The following is a 26,435-nucleotide window of genomic DNA, read 5'->3' as shown; positions in this document are numbered from 1 at the left end:
CCGGATAGCTTGAACGCTGACTGACGGAAGTGAAAGAAAATGAAAATGAAAATGAAAAATGAGTTCTGGATAAAGCACCAACAGTGCCAGACGCCTGATGCGGATGCTGTAGACAGGACCAAGCTTTTAACAGACAGAACAGAAGAACAGACCGCCCAAACGCCCTCACTGCATACCGCCTATGCAATGCGATGCCATGCCACGAACAGGCTCGACCAGAGTAATAAAATCTATACTAATACAAAAACAAACATACCCTTTTAGAAGCGAACATGTAGAATCGAATCAAAAGAAGAAAGAAGAAAGAAAGAAGGAAGAAAGAAAGTAACGAATGCCTCGTCCCGCGAACATCAATGAAAACCATATCAATACCATACCGACGAATATCAAAAATCCGAATTGGAATCCAGACCCTGACCCAGACCCAGACTCTCCTCCGAATCCGTACCCGAACCCGATTCAGAGAGACAGAAAGAAAAAGAATCACCTCAACCCGAAATCGGGCTTCGAGCAGCGCGGCGCATGATCAATCATATTCTCGATCGTGCTGAGCACCCAACCCGAACGAGCAGCGGGGTTACTCGTTCCCAGCCGGGGGGTCTCGCCGGTGAAGCAGACGCCGTCGCGGATGACGAACTGGGCGCAGTGGCGGGTGGCGGCGCAGAGGGTCTGGCATTCGTGGAAGGTGGTGATGGCGGGGTTTTCCTGGTCGGAGAGGTTGTCCCAGCTGTCGCGCACGTTGGAGAGTTCGGGGTAGATGAGTTCTTTGAAGACGTCGCGGTGAAGGAGGATGGGGTTGTCCGTCTGGGTATTAATCTGTTAGCTTGGGGGGATTTTAGGGGGGGGGTATTGGGGCGGGGGGGCTCACCTCTTGTCTTCTGCGTTTCTCGAAGGCGTACAGATCTTGGATCTCGCGCTTGCTGAGATGGTGGAAAGCGACGGCGGGGAAGCACCACGGGTTGCGGTAGAAGCCCTTGGCGAACTCGTCGAGCTCGCCGACGTTGGAATTCTGGAGAATCGGCCACGAGTAGTGCAGGCTGACGCCGGCGTCGGCGAGGACCTTACCGAGGACGCAGTCGCCGGCCCAGTGCCAGTCGGTGTATTCGTTCAGCTCGATGGTGCGGGTCGCGTACTCGTTTGTGGCGAGCTGCATGGCGGGGTTGGAGACGATGAAGCCGGAGCCGCCGTGAGCGAAGATGACATCTGCGATCTGGGTCTCGGTGCCGATGTAGTGAGGTTCTCTGGGGTCGAAGTGGGCTAGCCATTCGAGGAGGGTGGGCCAGGAGAAGTAGGTGTCCGCCTCCATGAAGACGTACCATTTGGCGTTGTCCTTGTGGAGGAGGGCCTGCTGGACCATGGGGAGGAATTTCCATTTATCGAGTTTCCAGCCCGGGTTGTTGGGCTTGCCGATGTTGGAGTTGGCCTCGTCGGCGAAGTCGGAGTTGTCGAGGCCGGCGCGGCCCTGCTCGCGCAGCCGGTTGTAGAGGTCGAAGTCGGCGACCGTTTCCTTCACGACGGTGTCCATGGTGCGGAGGGCGTCGTGGATCTTGACGCCCTGGATCTCCTCCTCGAAGTCCGAGAAGATGATGTAGTTCGGCACGCAGCGCAGCGTGGTCTGGAAGTGCACCGGCACTTTGTCGAGGGATTCGGTCACCCCTGTTTTCATCACCACCAGCACGTCTTCCATGCCGGGGAGGACGGGGCATTCGGCGGTTTCGCTGGCGGAGCCGGTGCGGTGGTGACCGGCGGCGGCGGCGGTCGCGTCATAGGTGCGGGTGTAGAGCTCCGGGCGGAGCGAGACGAAGTGGTAGAGGAGGAAGAGGCCCAGGAGAGAGGAGACGAGGGCGATGCGACGGGAGCGACGGAGCACCATTATTATTGTCGGCTTGCGCGCGTGCGCAGGAGCGTAGGGATCGGGGATCGGGGATCGGGGAGGTGACGAGGGAGGATGAGCGACGGTGGTTTGCGGTTGCGTTGGTGGTTGTTTCGGAGAGCCGACCTGCAGCGGGTGGTGGAGGAGGAGGAGGAGGGAGGAGAAAGCAGGAAAAAACTGAAACGACGATTGATTATCTATGGACCGGTCCTCCAGATAGACGAAAAGCGTTTTTTCATTTTCTGTTTATGTTGGTCTGCCAATAATGCAATTCAATCCACCCCTACTCGTGGTGCGGTGGGATTCCTGGGGACGGGCAGGAACGTCGGTAGTGTGAGACAGATGGATCGGGTCCCCTGGCGGTCGGTGGAGGGGAAGAATGGGGCCGAGGAGGGGGGAAAGGAGCAGGAGGAGGAGCAGCAGCACCAGCAGCAGCAAAAAAAAAAAAAAGGACAGCTGGAGGAGAACTGGGGATGAGGAGGAGGAGGAGGAGGATCGACTCGGGAGGGTATAAGAACTATTGTGTTTCGCGTGGAGATGGCGACGTAGGAAGGCACGTAGGCAGGCGAAGATCGGCTCACGCAGCGGGCGATCTGGATTTCTCACACTGACTGTCGATGACGCGTTAGCCTGGCTATGGCCCCCGAATAATGGCTGGAGAATGCGAGGATGGCCCATCGCTACTCGCTAGTCGGGGTCCCACGGCGCTTAGGCTGGCCTAACCATGGGTTGGGGAGGAGCTGCGAACCTGAAACCCGCCCCTGACGGCCGCTAAGTAGCTAAGCTGTCAGACGCGAGGCCACATGGGGATGTGATTTGTGCGTGAGCATGGTGGTGATGGTGATGGTGGTGGTGGTGGTGGTGGTGGTGGTGGTGGGGAAGATGATCAGTCACAAAGAAAGGAGAGAAAAAGTGGGAATGTTTTTGAATTGGGTTGCCCCTGGCAGGGGATGAGCATCGACTCATCATTGACATTAATTCCGCAGTCTTATGACAACCACCCGAGAAACAGACAATATATTAAGAGGAAGAGACATGTGTTCAATCTCCTACGCTGACAGGGCCAGATGGAGTTTCAGACCCCTATTAATCTATCTGGCGAGGACCCTCTTGCCTCAGGGTTACTAGATACACTATATCTGCTCCCGTAGTCTCCGAACGGCCCCTTGAAACCCTTTCTCCGTTCCCCGGCGTCCACCACCACGTTGCCCACAAAAGTGCCCCCCCCGTACGTCTAGGCTTCTCTACTCTCTACTGCGGAGAGTGTTTCGCGATCATGTTCGAGTGCAGCAGCACCAGCTCCGGAATGATCAGACTCTCGATCTCCACCCCCTCCGAGGTGGTTTTTTCACCCTGCTGCCCCCCACTGGTTTCCCCTGACGCCGAGTCGCCCGCCCGCTTGGCCTCCGCCAGCCCGACCTGCGCCTCGCTGCCGGAAATGCTCTTGCTGCGCCGCGACTTCGGCACTCGGATCCAACGCTCGTGCGGCGCGTCCGGCGTCACGAATACCACCTCCCACTTGCGCGTCGTCAGTAGATTCCCAATCACTAGGTGATGCGCGTATCGCCGCAGCGCCGTCTGCGCCTTGTACACCAGCAGGTTCGGGTCGGTCTCCAGCTTGAACGATACCACCATGCTACCGTCCGGCGCCCACCCGTCCACCAGCCGGTGCAGGAACTTGGGCACCGGATCTAGATCGATGACCAGTCTCTTGCTCCGCGACGGTTGTTGCGCCTCAAGCCCGCCCGTGTAGATGTCCGACCCGTCGGTCGCCTGGCCCTGGGACAGATGCTCCGGCAGTTCCGACGATTGGATCTTGTGTTCCGACATCCGGTCGCTGGGGATGAAGAAATCGCTCACCGCCGCCGCCAGGTAAAACAGCGCGTTGGAGCCCAGCGGCCTCATGAGCTGGGCCAGCGACCGCAGCTCAAAGAGATACTCGGAGATGGTGGTGAAAGGCAGCAACAGGAGGAGGTTGTTGCGTTTGGCGTACCGGTACTTCCGCAGCACGTCCCGCATCTGGTCCTGGTATTCGCTGCGCACCACGATCGGCCGGTGATCCGACTCGCTGGCCCCCTCCACGTCCGGCACCGGCTCCTCGTCCATGAAGTCCAGGAAGCAGTTGGTCGAGTGACTGTAATGCCGCGAGTACGGCAGCAGACTGAACTGCCGGTGCAGGAAGATCACCGCATACCCCTGCTGGAGAAAGTATTCCGCCGACACGGCACCTCTCGTGCCCGCGCTGAAGTTGTCAATGAAGCGAACGGTTTGGTTCTCTGCACATCGGTCAGAAGTCATTTTCGGGTGCACGATCCATCCCACGAACCGAGAGGAACTGTGGTGCCGCCGGAGGTCACGAGGACGAGGCGCCGGTTCGCTTGGACATGATAGTCGACGAAGGCCCGGGCGAGGGCCTCGTGTTTCGGGAGGGACTTGGGGGGAGGGTAGTTGTTGAAGTAGACCGACTCGGCCTCGGCGGGCGTCATGTCGGGTGTGGGGGCGGAGGTCATGATGTTGGGCGATGGAGGGTATGTTCAAACTAATGCGATCAAGGTGAGACTATCCAATATATTCAATGCCACGGTCTATCGATGCGATCAACAGTGCGAGTGGATCTATCCAAGCGAAACAGGAGGGGCACTGGCAGAACTCGCGGGGGACAGCGCGGGGACTGGCAAACAACGACCGCCTGGTGAAGAGATTTTATTTATCGCAGCCGGAGGATAGACGGTCGACGACAGCGAAGATGGCCGGATTTATAAGAAATGGCGTCTGCTATATTCTGACATATGCCGGGTAGTTCGGAGCACGCTTGGATGGGTATAGCAGGCAGGTCAACCTTCCACGATTGGGCCTCGGGCACTGGAACGGTTGCCTCGTTCGTGGTATGGAAATGATCGCGGAGACGGTAAGAGATCAACAGCAATAAGACGAAGCGTCTTGCAGATGAGGTGTCCCCAAGGAGATGGCGAGTGGACGGCGATGCTGGAAACTTGTCGCCGTCGGCCTCTCACTTTCTCTTCTCGCCGAGAGGGGCTCCTCACCGCCTTCGGGGCATGACGCATCTAATCGCCGATCCTCGGTTCTTTCCGCTTTCGGTCGGCCGCTTCTGCTTACGAACTGATCTGTCCACGAACTAAACAAAACAAAACAAAACAAAACAAAACATCTTATTCTCTGTCCTACCTGCAAGCTGCTCGATGATTACACGCTGGTAGAAGACCAGACGAATTAAATCTTGGTACGTATCATGATCAGGACATCAGGATCTGTACGGCGGCCTTCAATTCCGCCACCTTCTGCGTCAAGATCGCCCGTCGTGATTTGGTCATCGGGGACTCGCCTGCCATTGCCTCCAACTGATCCGCATTCAAAGTGAGCACCCATTCTTGACTGAAGACTTTGAGCGGGCTGCCAGATCCAGTCAACAAACAGTGATCCACGGCCTGCATGTAGATGTTGTCCACAAATCGCTTGCGTGCAACCTTGTAATAAGCCCAGAGACCATCATGGATTTCCTCCATGATGAATTCCACATTGCTCTGATTAGTGGCTGTCTGCTTGACAGTCTCCAAGTCGACGACAAGATTTTGGGAGACCACGATGCTCCCGTGTGTACCAGTCTTCAACACCTTCCGAGCGTTGCCTTCCAAAGTCTTGCTCAGTCGGGCAACACGCAGCTTTTGAAGAGTGTCGTTTGAAGTAATGGTTGAGGGTATACGGCTGCAGGTTCCTTTCGACAGATAGGAGGAATGCTGCCTGGGACATGGCCGACTTATATCGCTCCAAAAGCCCATAAAGCATGTTGGACCAGATTTTCTCCTGGAGTTGCTTGTTGACGCAAACCCTTTCCAACGCCATGAAGCAGAACTGGTGGATGACCATGATAATCTTGCTCACATAATCCATAGCCATTGCCTCCCACTTGCTCGTTTGCTCTCTGAAGGCGCTGGAGAGAATATCTCCCCCAAAGTTCCCTAAGTCAAGACCGCGAGACTTGAGTCCTGATCAGTCGTGATTCCGCCTGCGGGATCTCTGAAGATTCCCGGTACATCGATCACAGTCAGGTAATCTTCGGAGGGACCGCACAGCTCGATGCGAAGCACATCTCTGCTAAAGACAGTCCCTTCGGTGGAAGAGAGATCACTTCGAATGCCCATGCGAAAATTGACCTTTCGAACTCATCAGCATGGATATCGTCGGTATTTACTACACTATAGGTGAGCCTCACCTCCTTCAAGATAGCTGGAAACTGGGAGCGGAAATCCCGAGTATGCTTCAAGGTTTTGTGAAACGTCTGCAGTTGTTTTATATGAGATTCAGACGCGTCGGGACCCGGAAGAATGCGGATATCAACTTATGTTTCTGCTTCGCGACGGGAGGTGATCTGGGTTGCGTAGCGAGTACAGAGCCCCAGGTCACGGGGGAAAGGTATCTTGGTGAGACTTTCCAGAAGAGACGACTTTCCGGAGCTCTGGTCTCCGACCACGACCAGCTGTGGAATCATCAGCCTGTGAGGTCAAAGTAATGCAGTAATGGACCGGGACATCTTACCTGAGGGAGGGGAACATGCTTGCCGACGTTCTTCTCGCGGAGCCTGTCGATCTTCCTCAGCAGATCTGAGTTGCTGAGGAGGTTCGACTCGCCGGTCTCTTCGAGCGTCATGTTTGCTAGTAAACTACTGGAAAGCAGCATGCACTCAATAATAGAATCGGTAGATGCTATGATATTGGAGTCAGTATCGGTGTCGGAGCCAGTAAGCTCTGACTGTGTGGAGGAGGGCGAGGGAGGAAAGAAGTCCTGGGGGTTGAGAAAATTGTTTAAAAGGCCGGTAAAATCAAGTGGCATTGTGGGAGTCTGAGAGAGTGAATGATGTAAAAGAAAAATTTTCTGTCATATGTGAATGACTGGGCTGGTTACATCGTTGTGTATATTGGTTTGGCGATAGCTGAGGGTCCTGACAAACGGCTTGCAAGTGTGGACAGACAAGCAAGGTCGTTGAAAACGAAAGGAACCTCCTTTTCCTTTGTTGGTATATTGTAGGATATCTGGACCTGGTTACACTGGTTGCTTGGGAGATACGGGACATAGAGCTTGGGGAATAGGTTTCAGGTCGTAGTATTAAGCGATAGAGTATTCACAGAGAACAGATCACATGGCTTTTCTTCTACTTGGCAGAGTTTTCAAATAATACTAAACCTACGAAATGATCTGGTAGACTACTAATGCCAGTACTGATTGTTCTGAATGGTTGTATATCATACTAGACACTTTACCCTGCCCACAATACACAAGGCGAAGTATAGTATATATCAAACAACTAAACGAAAGCTATCTACAACTTCGAAGGTTATACATCTACCCAATATCCCTAAACATCCTTCCTTGGCCTAACGGGCATCTCCCGCGTAGGAGCATCAATATGAGTCGTCCACTTCGTAGCGAAGACATCCGCTGCAGTGAACGAAGTACTGTAACCATCACGAACGATGGAGTTGACCGGGAATCCAGGATCGAACGGAATGGCGGTATCGATCTCATCCATATCCTCCTTCGACAGATCGATACTCAGGGCCTCGATATTGGCCTTGAGATGCTCGATCTTCCGCTGTCCCAGGATGGGGAAGATATAAGGCGTCTTGAACCGGATATACGCGAATGCCTAGCAAACCACGAATCAGTCAGTCACCATACACGTCAAAGAAAGATTTGGAGCATTTAACTCACAATAGCATGAATCCCCGTCCCATTCCGCTTCGCAACCTTCTCCAACGCCTCTGACACCTTCACATCGTTCTCCGTCTGCTCCTTTCCCCTCGTAGAACCAGTATATACCTTGCCCCCCTCCTCCTCCCCCTCCCTCTCGACCCTAAACCTCCCCTGCCCCAACGTCGCAAATGGCGCAATCGCCATCCCCTGATCGCGACACATGGGGACAATCTCCCTCTCGAGATCCCTAACCCCGGCATTCCACTTGCCCTGATAGACGGAGAACGGACGCAGCCCATTCGCGCGCGCGTAGTCGTTCGCTTTGACGACCACCCACGCCGGACTATCGGAGATACCAATATAGAGGACCTTCCCGGCGGAGATGAGGGTGTTGAGGCCGTGCATTACTTCTTCGACGCTGGTGGTGAAGTCCCACCAGTGCACGTAGAGGAGGTCGATGTAGTCTGTTTGCAGCTTCTGGAGGCTCCGGTTGACGGAGAGGTGCATCGATTTGACGGAGTTGCCAACGTAGTTGGATTGGATGGGTTCCGTGGTGACGTGGGCGCGGCGGTAGCCGGTTGTGTATTTTGTGGCGATGCTGGGGTGGAAGTGTTAGGGGGTGTGTATGTTGAGGGGGTAAGGGGAGGGGGACGTACACCATCTGATCACGGTTTCCGCGTTTCTTCATCCACTCTCCTATCCATTCCTCGGATTGTTCGTCCTGGTATGCGTTTGCGCTGGAGAGTCAGTTGTTTTGATGTAGGAGAGGTATTGTGGAAGAAAATCATACGTATCGATGAAGTTCCCGCCATGCTCGTAGAAGGTATCCATGATTGCAAAGGACTGCTCCTTGTTGCACTCGCCCATGAAAGGACTCCTACGGGGTGTTAGTTACTGATGTCTGATGTAGGACTAGACGATGGTCTCACCATGCATCACCGAAGTTCATACAGCCCAGACACAGAGGAGAGACTTTGACACCAGCTGTGGGCGACAGCACCTGGTGGTAACCCAGAAGGGACTTGGGTTTAGGTGCTACAGCGAAGGCCATGTTTCCGAGTCTTGGTATCAGAAGATTGGAGAGATGTTGGAGGGTTATTGTTGTTCAGATCGAGAGGAGGTATGTACCACCTCTTATATAGGTAGCTCTGTCCATTGTTGAGAATTGAGATGGGAGACATGCATCGACATAATTGCCAAGTAGGTCTCTGTGTTCTCTTTTACCAGGCATACGCAAGCATCTGCCTGCGACATTGTGCTCAACTACTGCACTGGCAATGACGTCCTGGCAGTTGCCTGCGGTGGGTGGAGATGCAGGCCAAAACATCATTGGCGCTGTCCCTCTGCTGACACTAAATCCGGTCTCTAAATCCGTGGTGCTCCTTTAACGCCGTCCCATGGTCCCAGGAGATGACACCATGTGTATAGCTCTGCCATGCATCATGCCTGACTAGGAAACAATGCCCACGAGGGATCGGCGTCTCCAAAGGCAACGAGGGTCAGTAGTGGCTTTTTTCAGGGCTGGCTGTTAAGTGCTCTCACCAACAAGGTTAGTGCAGCTCTGTCAGGTATCCCCCCTCTTCATAAAATGCGTAGAAGTAAGTATTCTCCGGACAGATTGCGATCCGAGTGGTATGTATGGGCTTTCCCCTCCAGGAACACCAATCCCCAGCATCCCTCGCCTGCCACGGCTCGATTAGGCAATGTTGCAACCTCAGGCATGAAGCTTATCTCATCGGCACATCACGTGGTAGATCAGCCGCGGGCCGTGGCAATAGCGGGGCAATAGCCTTCCCCAGGCCCATGTGGCCCAACTTGTCCCGCCTGGACTGCTAGGGCAACGCACTCGGCCTGGGCATCCATGGCACGTCACTCTTCACCGTCCTCGCAACCGCCGCAGGGCGTCTTTTGGCAGCTGTATTCAATGCAATTCCTTGTTCCTTGTGTCAATACCTCGTTAGTCTCGTCTCCCCGCGTCCCGCTTGATTCTCCTACAGACCCCACAGCTGAGAACTCATAACCGCAATGACATCTCTGAATCAGTCTGGGGACACTCAGTTCACCGTGTTTATTCGCCTGCCCTTCCCCAGAGGCGACTTTGTGGATCCCCCGCCGGTAGGTGCCGCTCGCCACCTCCCATGGACGCTACTGACCCATTTCCAACAGGTAGAGTGGAATGCTGCCAAGGACCAGGCGCTTTGGGATATTCTCTCGCGCCCGTCAAAGGGGGATGGTCTAGACTGTAAGCGGAGCAAGCTATCCCCTCCAGTCTCCTCAATACTGACTGTACCTTAGGGAAGGCATTGTACGATAGCTTCCACTCGCCGTGAACAGAGTGCTAAAAGTCTGTAGGGCGGATCATTTCGAAGTCACACTCCAGTTCTTGCTCCAACAGGCAGCATGGCTGTACGACCGGCAGCTGTCGCAGGTGCGTGCCCAGATCCTCAAAGTGGGCACCACGCAATCGAGCTCTCCGTCTCCCGCTCCTGGCTCGGTATCAAATAGCACGGCTCTGGGCCAACTAAATAAAGGGTCTACGACTTCGGGTACGCATGCATCATCCCATCCCATCAGTGTGACTATTTCTGATATTTCTGAAGTCCCTCGAGCCCCAAGTCGCCTTGCAGGACAGCAGAAAGACACGCCCCCGCAGCGAGGTACGATTCATCACATTAGATGGCTACAGTGGTCTCGCCATGGCAAGGACTGATTGTCGTCTCATTAGCCCCCATTCCCCGTCGCACCAGCTCAGCAACTACCGTAAACCAGGTCAAAGGTACCCGGGAGTCACATCGCAACGATACGCCCGTTGCGGAGCTACGGGAGCCAAGGCGTGAAAGTCACGACCATCGACCTTCAATCAGCAAACATGAACAAGTCCCAGCACCACTGGCTTCAAAATCGCCCGCCATCAAGGAGGACGATCTAATATCCAGCTCATCTGAATCTGAATCGTCCGACGATGACAAGGTAGGAAGTCGTCGTGGTCTCCGGTTCAAGCCGCCCTTCGGGAAATTCTCAACCCACAAACCCGGCCTAAGAGACGATCTCGAGGACGAAGACGACGAATCCCCTGCCTTCCTTCCAGAACCAAGCAACGACCACCACCACCACACATCGAAACAGGATCTCAGCGCTACCTTACGAACAAAATCCAACGCCGAAGACCTCGCCGCGTCCCGTCGTCGCCCGCACCATCCTGCCTCACGAACGTCCGTCACGACAGAATCATCCGCCAGCTCCACCAGCTCCGGAGTCCCAGTCACGCACCCTCTGTCTCACAGACACCGACCGCTGAATCAAAGCGGGGGACCGACGAGTCCTCGACGGCCAGGAGACATGGCTCCTTTTAGTCCGCGACGGTCGCTTATCTCTGGCAGGGAGACAAGCGACGGGACTCCGAGTATGGGAAGCAGCTTTAGCGATTTAGACGGTAAGACTTTCCCGGCATGTCTACACAATTTGCTAACTTTGGTCTTAGATGCCAGCGTAACCCAGTCAGCACTCGAAGAAGCTCTGATGAGTAACATGCAGCACGGTGGAATGGCCAGTCGAATGAGTACGTTCAGTCAGGCTATACGGAGTCGGTATCTCGGGCGGACGGAAGACAGGTTCTCGTAGGATGATGATGATGCTACAGTCGAGGATGGTACAACTGCGTAGTGGCATCGTCTCATAGCAGACACCTACACGTTCTAGAAGGGGGGGGGGTTGGTTTCTCGCATGTCGCGTTTCTGCACAATGATATTATATTCTTGGTGGCGTTTATTTCCGCCCAGTTATGGCTATACCTTCTTCGATTTCTGTCTAGTTCTTTCCCTCCAGATGGCTTTTACGTGGTCTAATAGGAGGAGGATATCGCTTAATGAAGTGGAAACGCATATCTGAATAGAACGATACTGAAACGTTACCTAAAAAGTCACGTACGACAGCTCCTTCCACCCCCGACGCATTAGCCTAGAATCCTCTTTAACCCGGATGGCCTCCACTCCACACTGAATACCCATGCCGAGCGAAGACCCTAATGAGAAAGATGCTTGTAGAGACCTCCCTAGAACAGACCAACCACTTATGCCCTTCGCAAGACCACGGGATATTTTCGAAGCCAAGCGCCTGATCCAGGGGATCTAGGCTTGCTGATTTTTTGTGGATGCAGGGATCTGAGGGTGTTATTTCGGGCCGTGGCTGTATGACTGAGGAGGGAAGTCGCTCCTGGCACACGTGGGGCAAGCGTGGGGGGACGAGAAGACTTTCATAGTTTATTCATTCGGTGCGGCTTGGTATGAGATTGAGTACTCCCCGCGCATGGCGCTCAGGAAGCCCTCAGGGACCTGTGGTTCTGACATGAGATTGATAGGTGTGTTATGGCTTTTAACAAGGATGGAATTTAAGGCGGTGATGATGAAACTGTTGAAGCTTGAGATGTGAGAGAACATGAACTGTGGGAGGGGGGGGGCAAACGCGGAATTCATACGGAGGAAGAAGAGAAGAGCCGGTCGACAGAGAAGGAACGGTGACTCAGTCAGTGGCTTGGCGGTTCGCAAAAGATGCTGTTGTGGAAATGATGATGGTTCAAATAAAATTACTCACTATCAAGCGCTCTCCAGGTCTGATTTCTCTTCTTTATTGATTTGGCGCGTAGAGGAGGATTCCTGGTGCGGTAAGACCCGTGGAAGAAGTTCATTGACGTCAAATACTAGTATATGATTTTTGAAAAATTGCATGCGATACTAGAGACTTTAGACCTCTCTGCTGCTTAAGGAATAATCACAAAATCGGGCGTAGAATTAACTGGAGAGTAGAGATTATTAACATCCTCGAAGTTCATGAGCCCATCCAAGTTCAACTCAATATGCGTCTGTGATTATTCAAATTGGAATCCCGCCGACATCATGATATGGCCCAAAGACCTTCTCTTCCTTTCGACCAGAGTATTCAACAGGTCAGCATCTTAGAGATGGTGTCTGGGTGTAGCCATCATATACCGGGGTGAGCTATCGCTCATCGGGAATCCATAAGATGAGGGAGTGTCTGATATGGATAGATATGGCAGTTTTCTCCATGCATTGGATAGTCTCTCTTCCGCTTTACTTTGGATCCACGCGCGGGATACGCTTCCAGGGTGGAGCCCCAGACAAGAACAGAGCCACGACAAGCCGTTTATCAAGACAGTCACGACCATGAGAGAGACACCCCCCCCACGCTGTCGACCCGAAATGGCTTCCTGAACATCCTGCCCTATCAGTCATAGTTGTTACCAGGAAGCATTTCTACTTCAGACCTTGAAATCATACATCTGAGCACTGCTCATCAATATTATCAATTTATGGCGACGTATGAGTCCATGGTATATGATGGTGTCGAGTTCCTACAAGACTCCGGGTTATATGTCAGATCTTCCTCCAGGAGCTGCTTCCGTGCACCCTCGCAATTACGCATGGCAGACCCAAAGGTCTTACGCTCTACCGAGAGCATCGAACTTCAAGAGCTCATGGCTAGTCAATCCAGGCAGGGGGTGCTGTGCGATGGATGACATCGGTTCCTCGGCCGTTGCGGAGCGTCTTGTGTCTGGGTCACAGACACTCATCCATCTCCCAAGATGATCAGCTCTAACGACGGTCCGACTCTGGGGTTTGTCTATAGTATGTTCAAAACGCGCTGCCTCTCAACCCGTCCTGGGCAGTGTGGACTGCGCACGCTCTGCCTTCGACAGAGCTGTTCCGCTAGCAACAAGCCGCTCCGAGGAAACAATATTCGAGTTAGCCTTCGAGCCAGAAGGTTCCTTGAGGCTCCCGATTTCATTTTTCGCAGTGCCACCCGTAAGAAACGTTTTGTTTGTAGTGAGGCACCCGATCCGGAGATGTTGCCTGCGACAGCTGCGTTCCTCCTAGCTTTCATCCAAATGAGCGGTGCGCAAGCGCAAGTGGAGAAGACTCAGCCTTGTGGGGGATCAACCACTCTATAAAATGACCCCTGGAGTCGAAAAGCACCAGTCTGCCTGCGCCCAGGTAGTCTCACCGTCGACGAACCGCTCCATTGGGATCAGCACGAGCATGAACGCAGCGCTGGGAATCTTTTCCGCTGCCCCATGAGACCCGCAGATCATCGCAGACGTTATTGAACCCTTCATCCGGTCAGTGGACCATTTCCTCGAAGTTGTCACGAATCAAGGGTGATAAGGGTGATACAATATATGACATCCAAACCCTCATCCAGCATTGTAATCTTGACGCACCTCTTGCATCTGGCTCAGCCGGTCTCAATACAGTCTCCCTACAACACTCGGGGGCTCCTGCCAGCTCAGCTACACTGATGCACCTCAGGAGCTCCGACAGGCCCTCCCTCTGCTCTAACCGAGGTGCAGTTCAGGTCCAGACCACAGTCCCCGAACAGCCCGCCAAACCCCGCGTCCATCCGGCGGCGGGAATCCGCGCGTGTGGAATGTGGATATCATCGGACCGCATCTCAATCCCGCGCCACCCGATAATTTGTCAGTGGGAGCTCCCCCTGTTCAGTTTGCATCTCTCGCCACAGTGACGGATACATCGGATGATGGGATACATCTGTGGCATGTTGGACGGCTCCCTGTGAGTGATGGCGGTACATTGACGTCTTGTGGGGGTCGGGGCAACGAGATCCGACGGGGGTTGAGTAGTTACTTACATGTGGCGACTCGGCGAGGCCGTGGCAAAGGATGGGTTGGGGTAGGGATAATAATGTAATCATAATAGTAGTGTCATTTTGGCCAGGTTTGTGTGTCCTTTTCGGCTGTCTTGTCCCTGGCATGATGCATGGAGTCGAATTCTCTCGCTATATCATGATATTTCCCGCCACCAACCCATCACTGAAAACCCAACCTCAATCAACTTAACTGAAGTACAAATTGTACGAAATCCCACACAAGGTTATCAAGGAAATGGAGTTTACTTTTACTCCTACCAAATTTATTCTTAAAAATACCCTCCTTGCACCAACACTAACCAACATGCAAATACCAAGTCAGAAAGAACCCTTGCCATCCAGGCCCGGCATCCACACTAAGACTAACACTAACCAAGGCTAACACTCACACTAACACTCTCACTAATCAGCAACCACACCACCCAACCTTCTAGTCAAAAAAATGGTACTTGGAAACAGCTAGTTAGCTATCTATCTCCTAGATAGATAGATAGCCTAGATACTATCTACCGGCACCGGCAAACCACTCTAACCAGGGTACTAAAATCTCACCCCTCGGAGTCGGCACTCGCAATCCTCCAGGATCATGAACGATGTGATATTAGGTTCGTAATCGTATCCCCTGCAGTAGTTAGTCTACTTATCTACTAGTAGATATGTACTAACTACCTGCTTAGCGAATCCTTCACAGTTCACACAGTCAGTACCTAGATAGTTATCTCCTTAGTTAGTAGTTAGTACAGAGTAGATAGTTTGCTAGAAAAAAAAAAAAAAAAAAAAACCCTGCAGAGGCGAGAATTCCGCAACAGCCGTTAGATAGTCAATTAATTAATATACTTTCTTCACCGTCCTCGTGGCATATGCATGTACCATGCATGCACACTACCGCTATCTAGATACTAAAGTAGCATCATCTACCCGTGAACCATGGATGTGTTGGTGTACTGTTTTTGTTTACCTGTTACCTGTGAGCTGGGGGGCCTCAGGTACGGTATTTCTGATACAGTGATAGCACACGGTAGATAGTAACTAACTATCTAGATAGGTAAGTAAGTGGTGTGTGTGATAAGTGGTAAGTGGTAAGTTGCTAGACCTACTGTAGGTATCGATTCCGAATCCCGAAAAAGGCTTGTTTGAATATAGGCTAGCGTATCTGGGTGGGATTTCAGATTCGGATGGTTGGATGGATTGATTGGGTTTGGCCTTTCTTTCTTTTCTGGGTCTACCGTCTGGGTTGGTTGGGTTCTGATGGGATGGGATGGGTGGTGGATGGTGGATGTACTCCGTAGAGACCACTCAGAAAGGAAGGTGGAATTTCGCAGCCTGTAGGCTGTATTTAGCCTGTGGAGGAGGGATAATAGTTGGTCATAGTATAGGATGGATGGATAGATGGATGGATGGATGGATGGGTGAAGCTCGGAGGAGAACTCCGTACCTACTACCTAAAGTAAGGTAGGCTTGCTTAGACCGAGATAGATCGTACTGATACGGAGTACATAGTGTCAGAATTAGAAATGAGAAATACTGGATTCGGGGTGAGACATATATGTCTGATAGTGTAGATGGTAGGTGGTGGTAGTAGATAGATAGTGAGTGGGAGGAAACTGCGTTTGCGGTGAGACATATCTCTATACTAGGTATCTAGTATCTTGTAGGCGGGTAGTAACAGGCATGTGTACATAAGAAATTGGTCAAGTGAATCTCGAGTCTCTCAATTAGTTGAATGGGTCATAGACCGTATGATAAATAATAAGCGTGGAAAGTGAAAAAGAGTAAAAGTAGAAAGAAGTACAGCGTGCTATCCAACATCCCACTAAAATCCAGCATTAATCCGATCGCTACAGAGTATTTACAGAGTTCAGTCGAGACTCATCCTCGAACTCAGGGCACATGAAACACGCGGGGGAAGACACACACGAGAGATATGGAAGCATATTAATCTACAGCATCCCATACGCCAATAACACGAACAATTAACCATCTCGCCATGCGCACAGTACAGCCGTAATTTGTCAAGGCAGGTATCTATCCAGGTATCTAGAATGAGAACAACAAAATCAAAACCAAGCTAAGCCGAACTGGTCAGGTGCAGGCGATGCTACTGTAATTACCAACAGTATCTTCAGTACCAGTACAGTAGGGCAGGCAGGCAGGCATTCAGCAAAAAAGCATGGGGATCTTCCAATGCTGACCAGCCCCCTCCCAACCCCCCACTCACGCACTCACTTGCCTATCATGATCAAGCCTTCGCCAAGGTCCTTTCTTCCTGGATGTACGGACTACGGAGGTATGCGCGTACCACGGTACAGACTGCGTTTGACACTGGTTAGGGTAGGCTTGTAGCCGAGCCGACCCGCTTGACCCGGTCGGGCGGCCGTTTCCAGTTATTGTCTTGCATTGAATTTCGCAGGGCAGAGTTCAGTGTTCAGGGGGAGGGACAAGGATCATCCGGTGGAATTTCTAGGATGTATTCTGACGTTGTGAAGGACATTTCATGACTATTGTGTAGGGTTTGATGGCTGTAGTAGACATTAATCGGGTAAGTAACGTAGTAAGTGATATATACAGTATATACAAGAATTTTGCTATCCAAGATGGATGAGTGGGTGGGTTGATGATTCCTTGAGCTCCCTGTGTGTTTGGCGTTCGGCGAGTTTTGTAAGCAAGTTGTTGGTGATGGTGTTGTTGTTGTTGTTGTTGTTGTTGTTGTGATGATGATGAAGCTCCACCACGCAATCAGATAATCTTTTAATAATAGTGCTATTGCTCGTCCACATCGTTCACGCCTCGTGTAGTCTTCAAGACGTGTTGTTGATTACTCAGTGTTCAGTATGCTGCCTGGCCGACCGACCGGCCGACCGGACAAGACCCGGCCGAGACGGGGAAGTCTGTCTGTAGTTGGGTTCTTCCTCTGCCGGACATTACGTGTACCCGGCCGCGGTGGGGGGAGTGGGGGACTATGCACACAATAGTGCGTGCGATTAGCTAACTTCCGAAGGATCGTCGCCCAGCTTGCTCGATGGGATGCGTCGCCGACAAGCTGGGTGGGAATCCCCGCGTGGGTTTGGTGCGGATCGTGCAGCGAGAGGCATCGCATCGCGGCGCATTCAGATCCAGGGCGGTGGGGTCTGATCGTGCTGGACCGGTACGCGCTTTGCGATCGTCGCGGTGGTGCCTGGAGAGGATCTGAGATCCAGGGGGCTCGATTCGTTGAGGGAGCGAGGTTGAGGTTGAGGTTCAGAGTGCGATTGTCCACTGGGCCACTATCCTAGGAGTCGATGGTGCGAGGGCAGGGTGGCTGTTTCATGCGAAGTAGCCGTGAAACTCATCAGAGTCGCTGTCATTCCTTCTGGATCACAATCTCCGTCGTTTTCCGGATGATGAAGTCGTCCTGTCCGCCCGACTGTATCCAGTCGGTGTTATCGCTCCCGTTGCTCGTAGTAGTGGTATTCATGCTGCGCCCCACCACTCCGCCCATCTCAATGATGTTCTCCTCGCTTTCAGTGCGCGTCAGCCCATCTGCGCGACTGACCCGAGTTTCGTACGCGCTGGGCATGTTGCGCGTCGATCGGGTAGTGGGAATCGACTTCCACCGGGCATTCGAGGCGGGTTCCGTACCGTATTGGTTATTGTCGTACTTGCCATTGTTGGTGTATTGGCTCGTTTTGAGAAAGGAAAGCGTCGATCGTGCCAGGCTCCACACGAAGGGCAGGTTTGTGACGTACATGCCGATCGAGGCCTCCCGGAGGTACCAGAACTGGTAGCTGTCGTCGTAGATGTCCTTGAAGGTGAAGCATTTAGAGGTAATGGCACAGGCAATCTAGAGGGTCAGCATTCGTCGCCGAACAGGCGGAGAATCAGATAACGCACCACCACGATACCCATGGAGAAGACGAGAATCACGGGCAGCTTCGTCTTCCACGGCATTCTGGCACGGATGAACATCGGTAAAATGATGGCGAGAATGGCGATGTCCGAACTGATGTTGAGGACACATTGGACAACTTCGTATCGGAAGTAGGTGGAACACTCCGTACTGGGCGGCGGAATCGTCCAGTACCCGGACAAGGGGTGACAGTTGAGAAAGAGCGTCAGCTCCGTGGCCACCCAGCCACAGAACGTGTAGCCGGCGCATATTTTGACCAGACGATGTTGCCACAGATTGGAGCTGAACAGGGTGTAAGTGAAACAGCCGACGCGCGGGCTGGGAAGGTACATACGTGAGTCGGAAGTACACCATCAGCATGCAGGCTTTGAGCGAGTAGATGGTGCAGAGCTGGCACTGGTGGGTGACGTTAGGCCCGACCGTGACAGGGACGAAGAAGCAAACATACGTTTTCGGAGGCGAACTCGATCTTCGAGCCCTTGATCCTCGACCTAATGTCGGCAGCTGTAAATGTATCGAACTCATAAGGAGGGTAAAGGTTGCTTCCTCCGCCCTCGATGATTTTGATGTTGGTAACCGCAAAGGCCGTATAGAAGCCCTAGGGGCGTGGTTAGGATGAATCGTGCAAGAGGTGTACGAACACAACATACCACGGCCACTACCATGAGATAATCCTCGAGTTGGAACCGGAAGCCCAACCGCTTGTAGCGAGCAAAACTGATTCATCGTCAGACCCCACGGGGACACTACAGCAGACGAGAAGAAGGGTGCACATACACTCTGATCACAAATAAGAGCATGGCAATGCTGTACATGATCCAGGTCTGCACGACCAGGTCGTGCGGGGAACCGCCTCCATCTTCAGTGGCCATGGTGATCGAGAACTATGGGAGCACAAGGACAGTCGACAAAACCATGGTGGAAGGCTGCGAAGGCGCTGAGTGTACGGAGGGCCGGTTTATGAACTTCTAGAAGATGGCGGGCTGGGATCCCGTGGCTTGCGAAGTTTAGTTTCCAGCTAATTAGGGCCTGCATAATTGACGTAGACTTGCTGGGTTCATCCGATGGTTCGTGTCCCTCCTATCCCTGGGTGGCACGGGAAGGGGGGACGGAAGAGGAGAACGGAAGTACGGAGCAGATTGGCGCGGCTGGTGGCTGGCTATGGGGCACCCGGCATTGGGGTGAATAATTATTCTTCGCCAGGATGTCGACCCTTGCTAGACTACGTCCCTGCATAGGACGAAAACCTCTGCACGAAAGCCTATTATTCCTTGCCCTGCAGGCGAAGAAGTCGGGCTACCAAGACCAGCGTGCTGGATCCCACGTGGTGGTCGCTTAGTGTTCGACACCAGGCAGCGGGGGTCGATAGTCTGCATCCTGAAGCCTGATAGTGTGAAGGATCTAGCTAGACGTGAGGTCCTGGCTCGAGGATTGGGCGGTGCCCGCCACAGAGACAGAGAGAGAGTCATGGATTCGGGGAATTTCCGATGCTTGCTCGATAAGCGGCGTGAATAATCAGGTTGCAGCTTGAAACCCTGGCCAGTGGCCACATCAGGAGATGACCGGGGTGTTCCGACTACTAAGCTTCGGCTATGCATTGAGCACCCACTGTGACAGCCAGTCAGACCAGGCATATCTACCCCCGGGGCACACTGCAGATTGCCACGTCCATTCCAGTCCAACATGATTCGGTCAGGGTGGGATGCTACTGTGCCCTAGTGGTGATGAATTGATTAAACGGCGAAATGGGGGTTCGGAGACATGAAATTGCCGAGTTCTAGCTTTTCTGTGTGTTTCTAGTCGCCAGCCTGGCGTGCCTGAGTTGCGCTGTGCCTTGTCAGCTCGTTAGTCCGGTCTGTACGGACTAAGTTCATCTACATGGGACTAAGTCGACTATGTCGACCTTGTGGGAAGCCGTCCGACTTAGGTTTCTCTCTCCCAGTCCACCATCCCACGGTCCGATGTGATCGAGGGAGCGAGTCATGAGTACGTGTCTCAGATCGAAATAGTAGGGCATCTCCGAGGAGGTCGGTGATTTGAGTTTCACTTGGGGCAGCCAAGGCGTATAAATTGTCTTCCGCACAAATCATGGATTTCGACCCCGTAACGAACAAGGCGAGGGGTGTGACTGCGAGGCTAAGGCGGCGGTAGGGTTGAGAACGGAGTCGACTACTGTTACACAGTAGGCTGGCGGCGTGGTGGGGAGCGGATCGGGGAGCAGAACGGACCACCTGGGCCAGCCGAGTCCAAGACTCCAGAGGGCCAGAGGCAGGCCGACAGGCCGACAGGCAGACAGCAGGCAAGCAGTGCACTCAGAGTGGACTGTCCGACGGTGAAAGCTGGCAGGACGGAAGACGGATGGACCATCCCGGCGCCGAAGCGGGGCAGGAGGCAGTCCACTTGGATCGTGATAAGGGCGGCCCACGCTCTGCTTAAGGACATGCCGACATGGCCAGTCAGTGATGTGCTCGCCTCGGAGCCATTAATCTCGGGCGCTGGACGGGCTGGAGACTTAATCTATTCTCTCGACGTTGGTGGCTGAAACAGCAGCGACGCAGCCAGACTTGCTACTGAGACTCAGACCGCAGAGTATTAATCAGGCCATGTGCTTGTGGATTCCACTTCCTGCAGTGGTGGACCGATGGTGGTTGGTCCACTATTGCAGTGTGTGTAGTCGATAGTCATGTCATCAACCTTCCATTGGAAACAATGAGGGCAGAATAAGCGTGTAGTCCCGGGAGTTGAACCAGGGTCGTGGACGGAGGGAAGGAGGATTGGGACGAAGGAGCAGCAGGAACCAGGGAACTGAGGCTAATCGCAATAAGGTCGTCGTGGCCTGGGAGCCTGAGGACGGGGGTGTGGTAAGTTACAGGGTAACCGTACGGTATGAAGGCAGCTTATTCCGCCTAGCTCGGACCGCTAAGCAATGCGGGCGGCCGTGCCAAGACTGGATGCTTCCGCGCGGGGCCTGTCATTGGTGAGAGGCAACGACGGCGGAAAAAAAAAAGAAAAAAAAAAAAAACGGCGATGACCGAGGCAGTCAGGCAGGCAGCCCAGTTGACCAGCACTGATACTAAATACACTGAGTCTGACACAGTATCTGCTCCGTACCTAGCTACTATACTAGTTGTCCCGGTGGGTGGCACTGCTTACACAGCGGCGTGAACAGCCTAACGACCACCATCTGGCCGGTTCCAACTCTACTGCCTTAGCCCGGTCCCTAGTTCGTCGCTGCGCAAGAGTGCAGGGGGGCAAACACACCCCTCCACCTCCATTCCTCGTTCCTCTTATGCAACCCGGCTTTGAATTGTTCCTCGACGCTTCCTTCTACTCTGTCGTCCATGCGCCGTTGATTCTTTTTAATCTTCTGGTGCCGGCCTTCATCTGAGGACTACTCTCCTCTGCTACACCTTGCCGATCATCCCTTCCCAGTATACTATCCCCCCCCCCAGTATACCCAGCATGGCGGACTCCCTGCGTGACGAGGAGAAGGGCATCCGCGCCCCTCCAGCCGTCGAGTCGGTCTCGACGCCCTCCGACATGGAGAAGAAGCCCCCGGCCTCTGTGTCCGGAGGCAATGTCTTCACGAGGATCAACAACCGCATCCAGTCGCTCACCTTCAACGAAAGCCGCGGTATCGAGCGCGTGCCCGAGTCGGAGCGCCATGCCGCCTCCGTCGGCAACTATATGCAGATGACCCTGCTCTGGTTCAGTACCAACATCACCGCCAACAACATGGCCGTCGGCATGTACGGGCCTCTGTCCTACGACCTGGGATTCGTTGACTCCGCTCTCTGCGCCGTCTTTGGTGCGCTGCTCGGCTCCGCCGGTGTGGCGTACATGGCGACCTTTGGGCCCCAGAGTGGTAACCGAACTATGGTGCGTGCATCCGGGCGCTCGATCCCAAACACAACACCACTAACGAAATGTAGGTCGTTGCGAGATACTTCATGGGATACTACCCCAGCAAGATCGCCTGTCTGCTGAACATCATCATCATGATGGGGTACGGAATGATCGACTGTCTCGTGGGCGGCCAGGTGCTGTCCGCGGTGGCCGACGGCAGCCTGACGATTGTCGTGGGAATCATCATCATCGCCATCATCACCTGGGTGATTGTCATTTTCGGTATGGCGCCGTTCCACGTCTACGAGAGGTGAGTCCCGACCCAGCATTCCCATCCCCATCCCCCATATACCATGGACCATACTAACACCCCTCAGATGGGCCTGGGTACCGCAACTCATCGCCATCTTTGTGCTGGTCGGCAGCGCAGGCCCCAAGTTTGACACCAACATCTCCTCGACGGGCGACACCCAAACCATCAACGCCAACCGCCTCACCTTCTTCTCCCTCTGCCTCTCCAGCGCGGTCGCATGGGCCCCCGCGGGCGCCGACTTCTTCGTCTACTTCCCACCCACGACCTCCAAATGGCTCACCTTCTTCATGACCTTCCTCGGTGTCGGCCTGGCCCTCTCATTCGCGAACCTGATGGGCGTGGGACTCGCCAGCGGCACGCTCACCCAAGAATCGTGGGCGACCGCCTACGACACCTCATCTGGAGCGCTGATCCTCGCGGGCTACGACGGCCTTGGCGGGTTCGGCAAGTTCATGGGCGTTCTCGTCGCCCTGGGTCTCATCGCCAACAACATCCCCGGAACGTACTCAGCGACACTCGGCTTCCAGATCATGGGCCGCCACCTGGCGCGTCTCCCGCGGTGGTTCCTGTCGTGCGTGTGCGTGATCATCTACACGGTGTGCGCGCTCGGAGGCCGCAACCACCTGTACGACATCTTCGAGAACTTCCTCGCGCTGATGGGCTACTGGGTGTGCATCTACCTGACCATTGCGGCGGAGGAGCAGCTCATCTTCCGTCGCCACGTCGGCTTCGACTGGGACGCGTGGGCCGACCGCTCCCGACTGCCGCTTGGGATCGCTGCGCTGGCCGCCTTCCTCATCGGCTGGGCCGGTGCCATTGTCTGCATGGACCAGATCTGGTACATTGGGCCGATCGCGAAGATGGTCGGGTCGTATGGCGCCGATCTGGGTATCTGGGTTGGTTGTTCGTGGGCGATGCTGGTTTATCCGCCTTTCCGGTGGTTGGAGTTGAAGAAGGTCGGTCGGTAAATCTGCCGTCTACCGGTGAATTCATGAACCAACCAACCAACCAACCAACCATTTAACCGCAATCAATCAACTAAATGGTTTTTTCACTGTATAATTCAGGGGCGGTTTCTTTCATCATACGCTATAAAAATAATACAGGTGTGTATATTTGCGAGTGAGTGGGTGGATAAGTGAGTGAGTGAGTGAGTGAGTGGGATTAGAGACGCATTGTTTCTTTTGTTTTACTCTCCGTACGCGAAAAGCAATGCTATGCGCGTGTGCATGGATGTATATGTGTTAATGTAATGGACGGCTGGCTCAGATTACCTACTATGTGATGCGATTATGTTATGAGCACATGAGTTAATAATGTGGATGAGTACGGTGTAGCTAGTTGTTGCAATCAATATATCTCAAGCAATAATAGTTCATGTCCTCCGCCTGCCTGAGAGACTCTAGACTACTTCATTTCACTATATACTATTATCAAGGTATAGTATCTCACTTAACTAACCACCCACCCCCTTTATTATATATCCATTAACTATGGAGCACTCTGGACGGAATACCTTGGCATCATCTCCCTCGATCCTTGAACCCACTTCCTTTTCCTAGGTACTAGTGATCCCCTCAGCCTCAGCCTAGATCCAGTGCATTGCATTGCATCGGTATCAGCATCGGTATCGGTATCATATATAGTATATACCTTAGACCCCAACCGGCATAGTCCTACACAGGATATCCTTGGCACAGTATGGCCTATGTTTGAAGTATATTATATTACTTCTGCCTATATCTGGCCCATGCATGGTCGAGAATATATTTCAGCAGCCGAGGCCAACTAGTCGTTGTAGTTTGTACTCCGTAGTTTATACATATTGATCTTCTGCACAGACCCGATATTAATAGTAAGGGAGCTTCAGATACTTCGTTACCCCGTGGGCGAAATTGGAGAGATGACGACTTGATTTGACGATCACCTTGGGTTTGGGTCTAGGGGTTGGGGTGGGGGATGCGGTGCTTACTATAGATAGTTACTGGTAATAGTACTAGTGTTAGATCCAGAGGGGTTGTCGGTTGTCAAATATATATATATATATATATATATATGGGAAATATGTCCGTCGGCTGGAGATTAGGTAATACTTACGTGATCTTGTACGCTTGCTGCTACTAGGGCGGTGATGGGAGTGTGCTATGGGTGTATGCATGTATATAGTATATATATATGTATGCTATGTATAGAACCTCCCCCCTTATCGGAAGTGGGGAGATTAGGTGGTTGTAAGTTCGTAAGTATATACACTTCTTCGTACGGAGGACTCTAGGTCATTAGTATCTATAAATATTATTGTCTCTAGCCAAATTAGATAGATGTCTAGAGATAGCTGAGATGCTGACAGGATGAGGATGCTGTCTCCAGTGCAAAATAAATAGAACCACCACACCACCCATGAACCCTTCCAGGAATGGTGCCTGGAATGTGTACCGTGGGAATAATAATGTTTAATTGGGTTTATTTTGTGAGGATGTGATCGAAGAACTAACAGGTGGTTGGTTGTATTTTGAATAATTAGCTATTTCCGTAGTGGTTGAAAGGGTTTTGATTAGATTAACTTTGATCCTATACCTATATATCTGTAAGAGACATTATCATATGATATTTGCTTTATGCGGAGGTGTTTCTATATATCCTGGAGAGATTTGTTGTCGAGCAGCTAGTATCTACCTCATCTCAATGGACTGACCGGTCTAGGTGGATTGGATGTAAGTTCTATAATGGGCTTAGCTTTCCTGTGACGAATGTCGCGCTCATATAGATGGGAAACAAGGAACACCCTGTCTTCAAACCAATCCCAAACATAATCAATTATTCTCACGAACAAAGCGAGCCATCTATAGCCCTCCTCTGACAAGGAAGCCAATTTATCCCAAGACGTACACATTCCTCCAAGTCCACCACCTGCCTCTTCCACGTCATAAAAACCACATAATATTCCTCATCCACAGCAGGATCAAACTCCTCTCTCTGCTCACCCGCCTTCATCTCCCCGTTTTCATCCAGCGGCACCAACCTCGGCACCCTCCTCTCACTCACTTCCCCATCACTCTCCCCTCCACTCTCCTCCAAACGATCCGCCCCAGTCAAAGCCCCCTCCCTGACCCCAACCCACCTAAACCTCGTGACCTCCTCCTGCGCAACAAGAAACACCCTGTCGGCAGGAACAAGCGGGAACATCCACTCCCTCGCCAATCCTACAATCGAATCCAACTGGTCCTTCTTCCGCATGACGGTCTCGAACTCAATAACCAGTTTCTCCAAGCTCGGCAGCCACGTGAACTGGTTCCCCCACGCGCGCGGATCCGTCTGACCCAGGGGACCTCGCGGTGCCCGGCCCATGTCCCTGGGCGAGGCACGATTAACCTTGAACGGCTCGATGGCCATTGGCTCGTCGCCCTCCCAGAACCACCAGTCGGAGTGGCGGAGGGTGATGGTGAGGGATTTGGGGGCGATGATGCCGATGGTTTCGCTTTCGGGACGGGGTGGGGAGGGTTGGGATTGGGATTGAGATTGGGATTGGGATTGAGATTGGGATTGGGACTGCTGAGAATGGAGTGAACTGCGGAGGATACTCTCGTTGTCGCGGATCTTAGGCCAGACGGCTGCCATTTCGCCCTCGAGGTAGAACTGCTGCGTGAAGAAGTGTAGGTGTTGGACGGCGGCGCGTTGGCGGGGGTCATTTTGAGGAAGTAGTGGGCTGGGGAGGATGGGTTCTGGACGTGGGGAGGGGGGCGGTAGCACCAGAAGGTGTGTTCGTTGATGGAGGGGTGGAGGAGCGAGGCCTCGTCGTAGATCTGCTGGCATGTTTGGAGGAGGGAGGTGGAGATGCGTTTTGGGCTTTGGAAGCCCGGGCGGTAGTAGAAGGCGCGGCGTTGGTAGGGGGTTGCCGTGGCGGTGGAAGCGGATTCAAGGGTGTAGACGTAGATAGTGTTGCGGATTTCAGCGGGGAGGTGGGTGAAGAGTGGGCTGGTGGTCTGGGGGAGTAGTGGTTGTGAGGGGGTCAGTTCGGAGGGGGATTGTGAGACGGGGCGGCGGGGCGTGTGCGGATGGGGGACAGGTGCGTCGGCGGCGGTGGGCTGCCAGGGGGGGTTGTTCGGCCATGTTGAGGGTTGGGTGTG

The 26,435-nt window shown here is 53.2% G+C and overlaps 11 protein-coding genes across 11 annotated transcripts; 2 read left to right on the top strand and 9 right to left on the bottom strand.

Moving 5' to 3' along the window:
- Positions 1-224: 224 nt before the first annotated feature.
- BO70DRAFT_20514 (glycosyltransferase family 31 protein) lies at positions 225-1,996 on the bottom strand. Its single transcript, XM_025538624.1, has 2 exons — positions 869-1,996; positions 225-804 (listed from the first exon to the last, which is right to left on the bottom strand). The coding sequence occupies exons 1-2, from the start codon at positions 1,871-1,873 to the stop codon at positions 484-486; spliced, it is 1,326 nt and encodes a 441-aa protein (XP_025404599.1). The 5' UTR covers positions 1,874-1,996; the 3' UTR covers positions 225-483.
- Positions 1,997-2,714, bottom strand: BO70DRAFT_20513 (uncharacterized protein). Its single transcript, XM_025538623.1, has one exon. It carries the CDS (start codon positions 2,549-2,551, stop codon positions 2,120-2,122), a length of 432 nt encoding a protein of 143 aa, XP_025404598.1. The 5' UTR covers positions 2,552-2,714; the 3' UTR covers positions 1,997-2,119.
- A 211-nt stretch (positions 2,715-2,925) lies between these two features.
- Positions 2,926-4,846, bottom strand: BO70DRAFT_357981 (phosphopantothenate--cysteine ligase CAB2). Its single transcript, XM_025542182.1, has 2 exons — positions 4,200-4,846; positions 2,926-4,149 (listed from the first exon to the last, which is right to left on the bottom strand). The coding sequence occupies exons 1-2, from the start codon at positions 4,381-4,383 to the stop codon at positions 3,125-3,127; spliced, it is 1,209 nt and encodes a 402-aa protein (XP_025404597.1). The 5' UTR covers positions 4,384-4,846; the 3' UTR covers positions 2,926-3,124.
- Positions 4,847-5,076: 230 nt separating this feature from the next.
- BO70DRAFT_425511 (uncharacterized protein) lies at positions 5,077-6,538 on the bottom strand (the record flags this gene model as incomplete). Its single annotated transcript, XM_025547697.1, has 6 exons — positions 5,077-5,596; positions 5,649-5,869; positions 5,926-6,045; positions 6,105-6,229; positions 6,281-6,368; positions 6,428-6,538. 6 exons carry the CDS (start codon positions 6,536-6,538, stop codon positions 5,128-5,130), a joined length of 1,134 nt encoding a protein of 377 aa, XP_025404596.1. The 3' UTR covers positions 5,077-5,127.
- Positions 6,539-7,220: 682 nt separating this feature from the next.
- On the bottom strand, positions 7,221-8,841 carry BO70DRAFT_328258 (sterigmatocystin biosynthesis dehydrogenase stcV). Its single transcript, XM_025540733.1, has 5 exons — positions 8,512-8,841; positions 8,373-8,459; positions 8,239-8,319; positions 7,601-8,180; positions 7,221-7,535 (listed from the first exon to the last, which is right to left on the bottom strand). Exons 1-5 carry the CDS (start codon positions 8,631-8,633, stop codon positions 7,245-7,247), a joined length of 1,161 nt encoding a protein of 386 aa, XP_025404595.1. The 5' UTR covers positions 8,634-8,841; the 3' UTR covers positions 7,221-7,244.
- A 627-nt stretch (positions 8,842-9,468) lies between these two features.
- Positions 9,469-11,468, top strand: BO70DRAFT_357980 (multidomain presynaptic cytomatrix related protein). The gene is made up of 7 exons (XM_025542181.1): positions 9,469-9,697; positions 9,749-9,824; positions 9,878-9,887; positions 9,935-10,128; positions 10,183-10,239; positions 10,308-11,015; positions 11,064-11,468. Exons 1-7 carry the CDS (start codon positions 9,608-9,610, stop codon positions 11,201-11,203), a joined length of 1,275 nt encoding a protein of 424 aa, XP_025404594.1. The 5' UTR covers positions 9,469-9,607; the 3' UTR covers positions 11,204-11,468.
- A 6,013-nt stretch (positions 11,469-17,481) lies between these two features.
- On the bottom strand, positions 17,482-19,056 carry BO70DRAFT_20403 (uncharacterized protein). The gene is made up of 6 exons (XM_025538620.1): positions 18,927-19,056; positions 18,800-18,866; positions 18,598-18,747; positions 18,484-18,545; positions 18,134-18,431; positions 17,482-18,083 (listed from the first exon to the last, which is right to left on the bottom strand). The coding sequence occupies exons 1-6, from the start codon at positions 19,019-19,021 to the stop codon at positions 17,604-17,606; spliced, it is 1,152 nt and encodes a 383-aa protein (XP_025404593.1). The 5' UTR covers positions 19,022-19,056; the 3' UTR covers positions 17,482-17,603.
- A 221-nt stretch (positions 19,057-19,277) lies between these two features.
- On the bottom strand, positions 19,278-20,104 carry BO70DRAFT_20393 (uncharacterized protein). Its single transcript, XM_025538619.1, has 2 exons — positions 20,028-20,104; positions 19,278-19,976 (listed from the first exon to the last, which is right to left on the bottom strand). The coding sequence occupies exon 2, from the start codon at positions 19,832-19,834 to the stop codon at positions 19,367-19,369; it is 468 nt and encodes a 155-aa protein (XP_025404592.1). The 5' UTR covers positions 19,835-19,976; positions 20,028-20,104; the 3' UTR covers positions 19,278-19,366.
- BO70DRAFT_357978 (uncharacterized protein) lies at positions 19,911-20,904 on the bottom strand. The gene is made up of 2 exons (XM_025542180.1): positions 20,028-20,904; positions 19,911-19,976 (listed from the first exon to the last, which is right to left on the bottom strand). The coding sequence occupies exon 1, from the start codon at positions 20,589-20,591 to the stop codon at positions 20,325-20,327; it is 267 nt and encodes an 88-aa protein (XP_025404591.1). The 5' UTR covers positions 20,592-20,904; the 3' UTR covers positions 19,911-19,976; positions 20,028-20,324.
- A 380-nt stretch (positions 20,905-21,284) lies between these two features.
- On the top strand, positions 21,285-23,663 carry BO70DRAFT_306543 (purine-cytosine permease family protein). Its single transcript, XM_025540044.1, has 3 exons — positions 21,285-22,028; positions 22,082-22,305; positions 22,373-23,663. The coding sequence occupies exons 1-3, from the start codon at positions 21,612-21,614 to the stop codon at positions 23,274-23,276; spliced, it is 1,545 nt and encodes a 514-aa protein (XP_025404590.1). The 5' UTR covers positions 21,285-21,611; the 3' UTR covers positions 23,277-23,663.
- A 1,216-nt stretch (positions 23,664-24,879) lies between these two features.
- BO70DRAFT_349150 (uncharacterized protein) lies at positions 24,880-26,121 on the bottom strand (the record flags this gene model as incomplete). Its single annotated transcript, XM_025541645.1, has 2 exons — positions 24,880-24,885; positions 25,198-26,121. The coding sequence occupies 2 exons, from the start codon at positions 26,119-26,121 to the stop codon at positions 24,880-24,882; spliced, it is 930 nt and encodes a 309-aa protein (XP_025404589.1).
- Between the last annotated feature and the right edge of the window lie 314 nt (positions 26,122-26,435).

This window comes from Aspergillus heteromorphus, assembly GCF_003184545.1.
Source record: "Aspergillus heteromorphus CBS 117.55 chromosome Unknown BO70scaffold_1, whole genome shotgun sequence".
NCBI classification, from domain to species: domain Eukaryota; kingdom Fungi; phylum Ascomycota; class Eurotiomycetes; order Eurotiales; family Aspergillaceae; genus Aspergillus; species Aspergillus heteromorphus.
This window is presented reverse-complemented; position numbering and strand designations above follow the sequence as displayed.

Excerpts from the sequence above, each read along its gene's own strand:
- BO70DRAFT_20514 (XM_025538624.1), bottom strand. The coding sequence starts at position 1,873 with ATGGTGCTCCGTCGCTCCCGTCGCATCGCCCTCGTCTCCTCTCTCCTG. Across the intron at positions 805-868 it reads AGAAACGCAGAAGACAAGAG|ACGGACAACCCCATCCTCCT; the intron begins GTGAGCCCCCCC and ends ATTAATACCCAG.
- BO70DRAFT_20513 (XM_025538623.1), bottom strand. The coding sequence starts at position 2,551 with ATGGGCCATCCTCGCATTCTCCAGCCATTATTCGGGGGCCATAGCCAG.
- BO70DRAFT_357981 (XM_025542182.1), bottom strand. The coding sequence starts at position 4,383 with ATGACCTCCGCCCCCACACCCGACATGACGCCCGCCGAGGCCGAGTCG. Across the intron at positions 4,150-4,199 it reads CGGCACCACAGTTCCTCTCG|AGAACCAAACCGTTCGCTTC; the intron begins GTTCGTGGGATG and ends ACCGATGTGCAG.
- BO70DRAFT_328258 (XM_025540733.1), bottom strand. The coding sequence starts at position 8,633 with ATGGCCTTCGCTGTAGCACCTAAACCCAAGTCCCTTCTGGGTTACCAC. Across the intron at positions 8,320-8,372 it reads GGCGGGAACTTCATCGATAC|CGCAAACGCATACCAGGACG; the intron begins GTATGATTTTCT and ends CTGACTCTCCAG. Across the intron at positions 8,181-8,238 it reads GGAAACCGTGATCAGATGGT|CATCGCCACAAAATACACAA; the intron begins GTACGTCCCCCT and ends CTTCCACCCCAG.
- BO70DRAFT_357980 (XM_025542181.1), top strand. The coding sequence starts at position 9,608 with ATGACATCTCTGAATCAGTCTGGGGACACTCAGTTCACCGTGTTTATT. Across the intron at positions 10,240-10,307 it reads AGACACGCCCCCGCAGCGAG|CCCCCATTCCCCGTCGCACC; the intron begins GTACGATTCATC and ends TCGTCTCATTAG. Across the intron at positions 11,016-11,063 it reads CAGCTTTAGCGATTTAGACG|ATGCCAGCGTAACCCAGTCA; the intron begins GTAAGACTTTCC and ends CTTTGGTCTTAG.
- BO70DRAFT_20403 (XM_025538620.1), bottom strand. The coding sequence starts at position 19,021 with ATGGCCACTGAAGATGGAGGCGGTTCCCCGCACGACCTGGTCGTGCAG. Across the intron at positions 18,867-18,926 it reads CTCTTATTTGTGATCAGAGT|TTTTGCTCGCTACAAGCGGT; the intron begins GTATGTGCACCC and ends ACGATGAATCAG. Across the intron at positions 18,546-18,597 it reads TCGAGTTCGCCTCCGAAAAC|TGCCAGCTCTGCACCATCTA; the intron begins GTATGTTTGCTT and ends GTCACCCACCAG.
- BO70DRAFT_20393 (XM_025538619.1), bottom strand. The coding sequence starts at position 19,834 with ATGTTGGACTGGAATGGACGTGGCAATCTGCAGTGTGCCCCGGGGGTA.
- BO70DRAFT_357978 (XM_025542180.1), bottom strand. The coding sequence starts at position 20,591 with ATGTCCTTAAGCAGAGCGTGGGCCGCCCTTATCACGATCCAAGTGGAC.
- BO70DRAFT_306543 (XM_025540044.1), top strand. The coding sequence starts at position 21,612 with ATGGCGGACTCCCTGCGTGACGAGGAGAAGGGCATCCGCGCCCCTCCA. Across the intron at positions 22,029-22,081 it reads AGAGTGGTAACCGAACTATG|GTCGTTGCGAGATACTTCAT; the intron begins GTGCGTGCATCC and ends AACGAAATGTAG. Across the intron at positions 22,306-22,372 it reads CCGTTCCACGTCTACGAGAG|ATGGGCCTGGGTACCGCAAC; the intron begins GTGAGTCCCGAC and ends AACACCCCTCAG.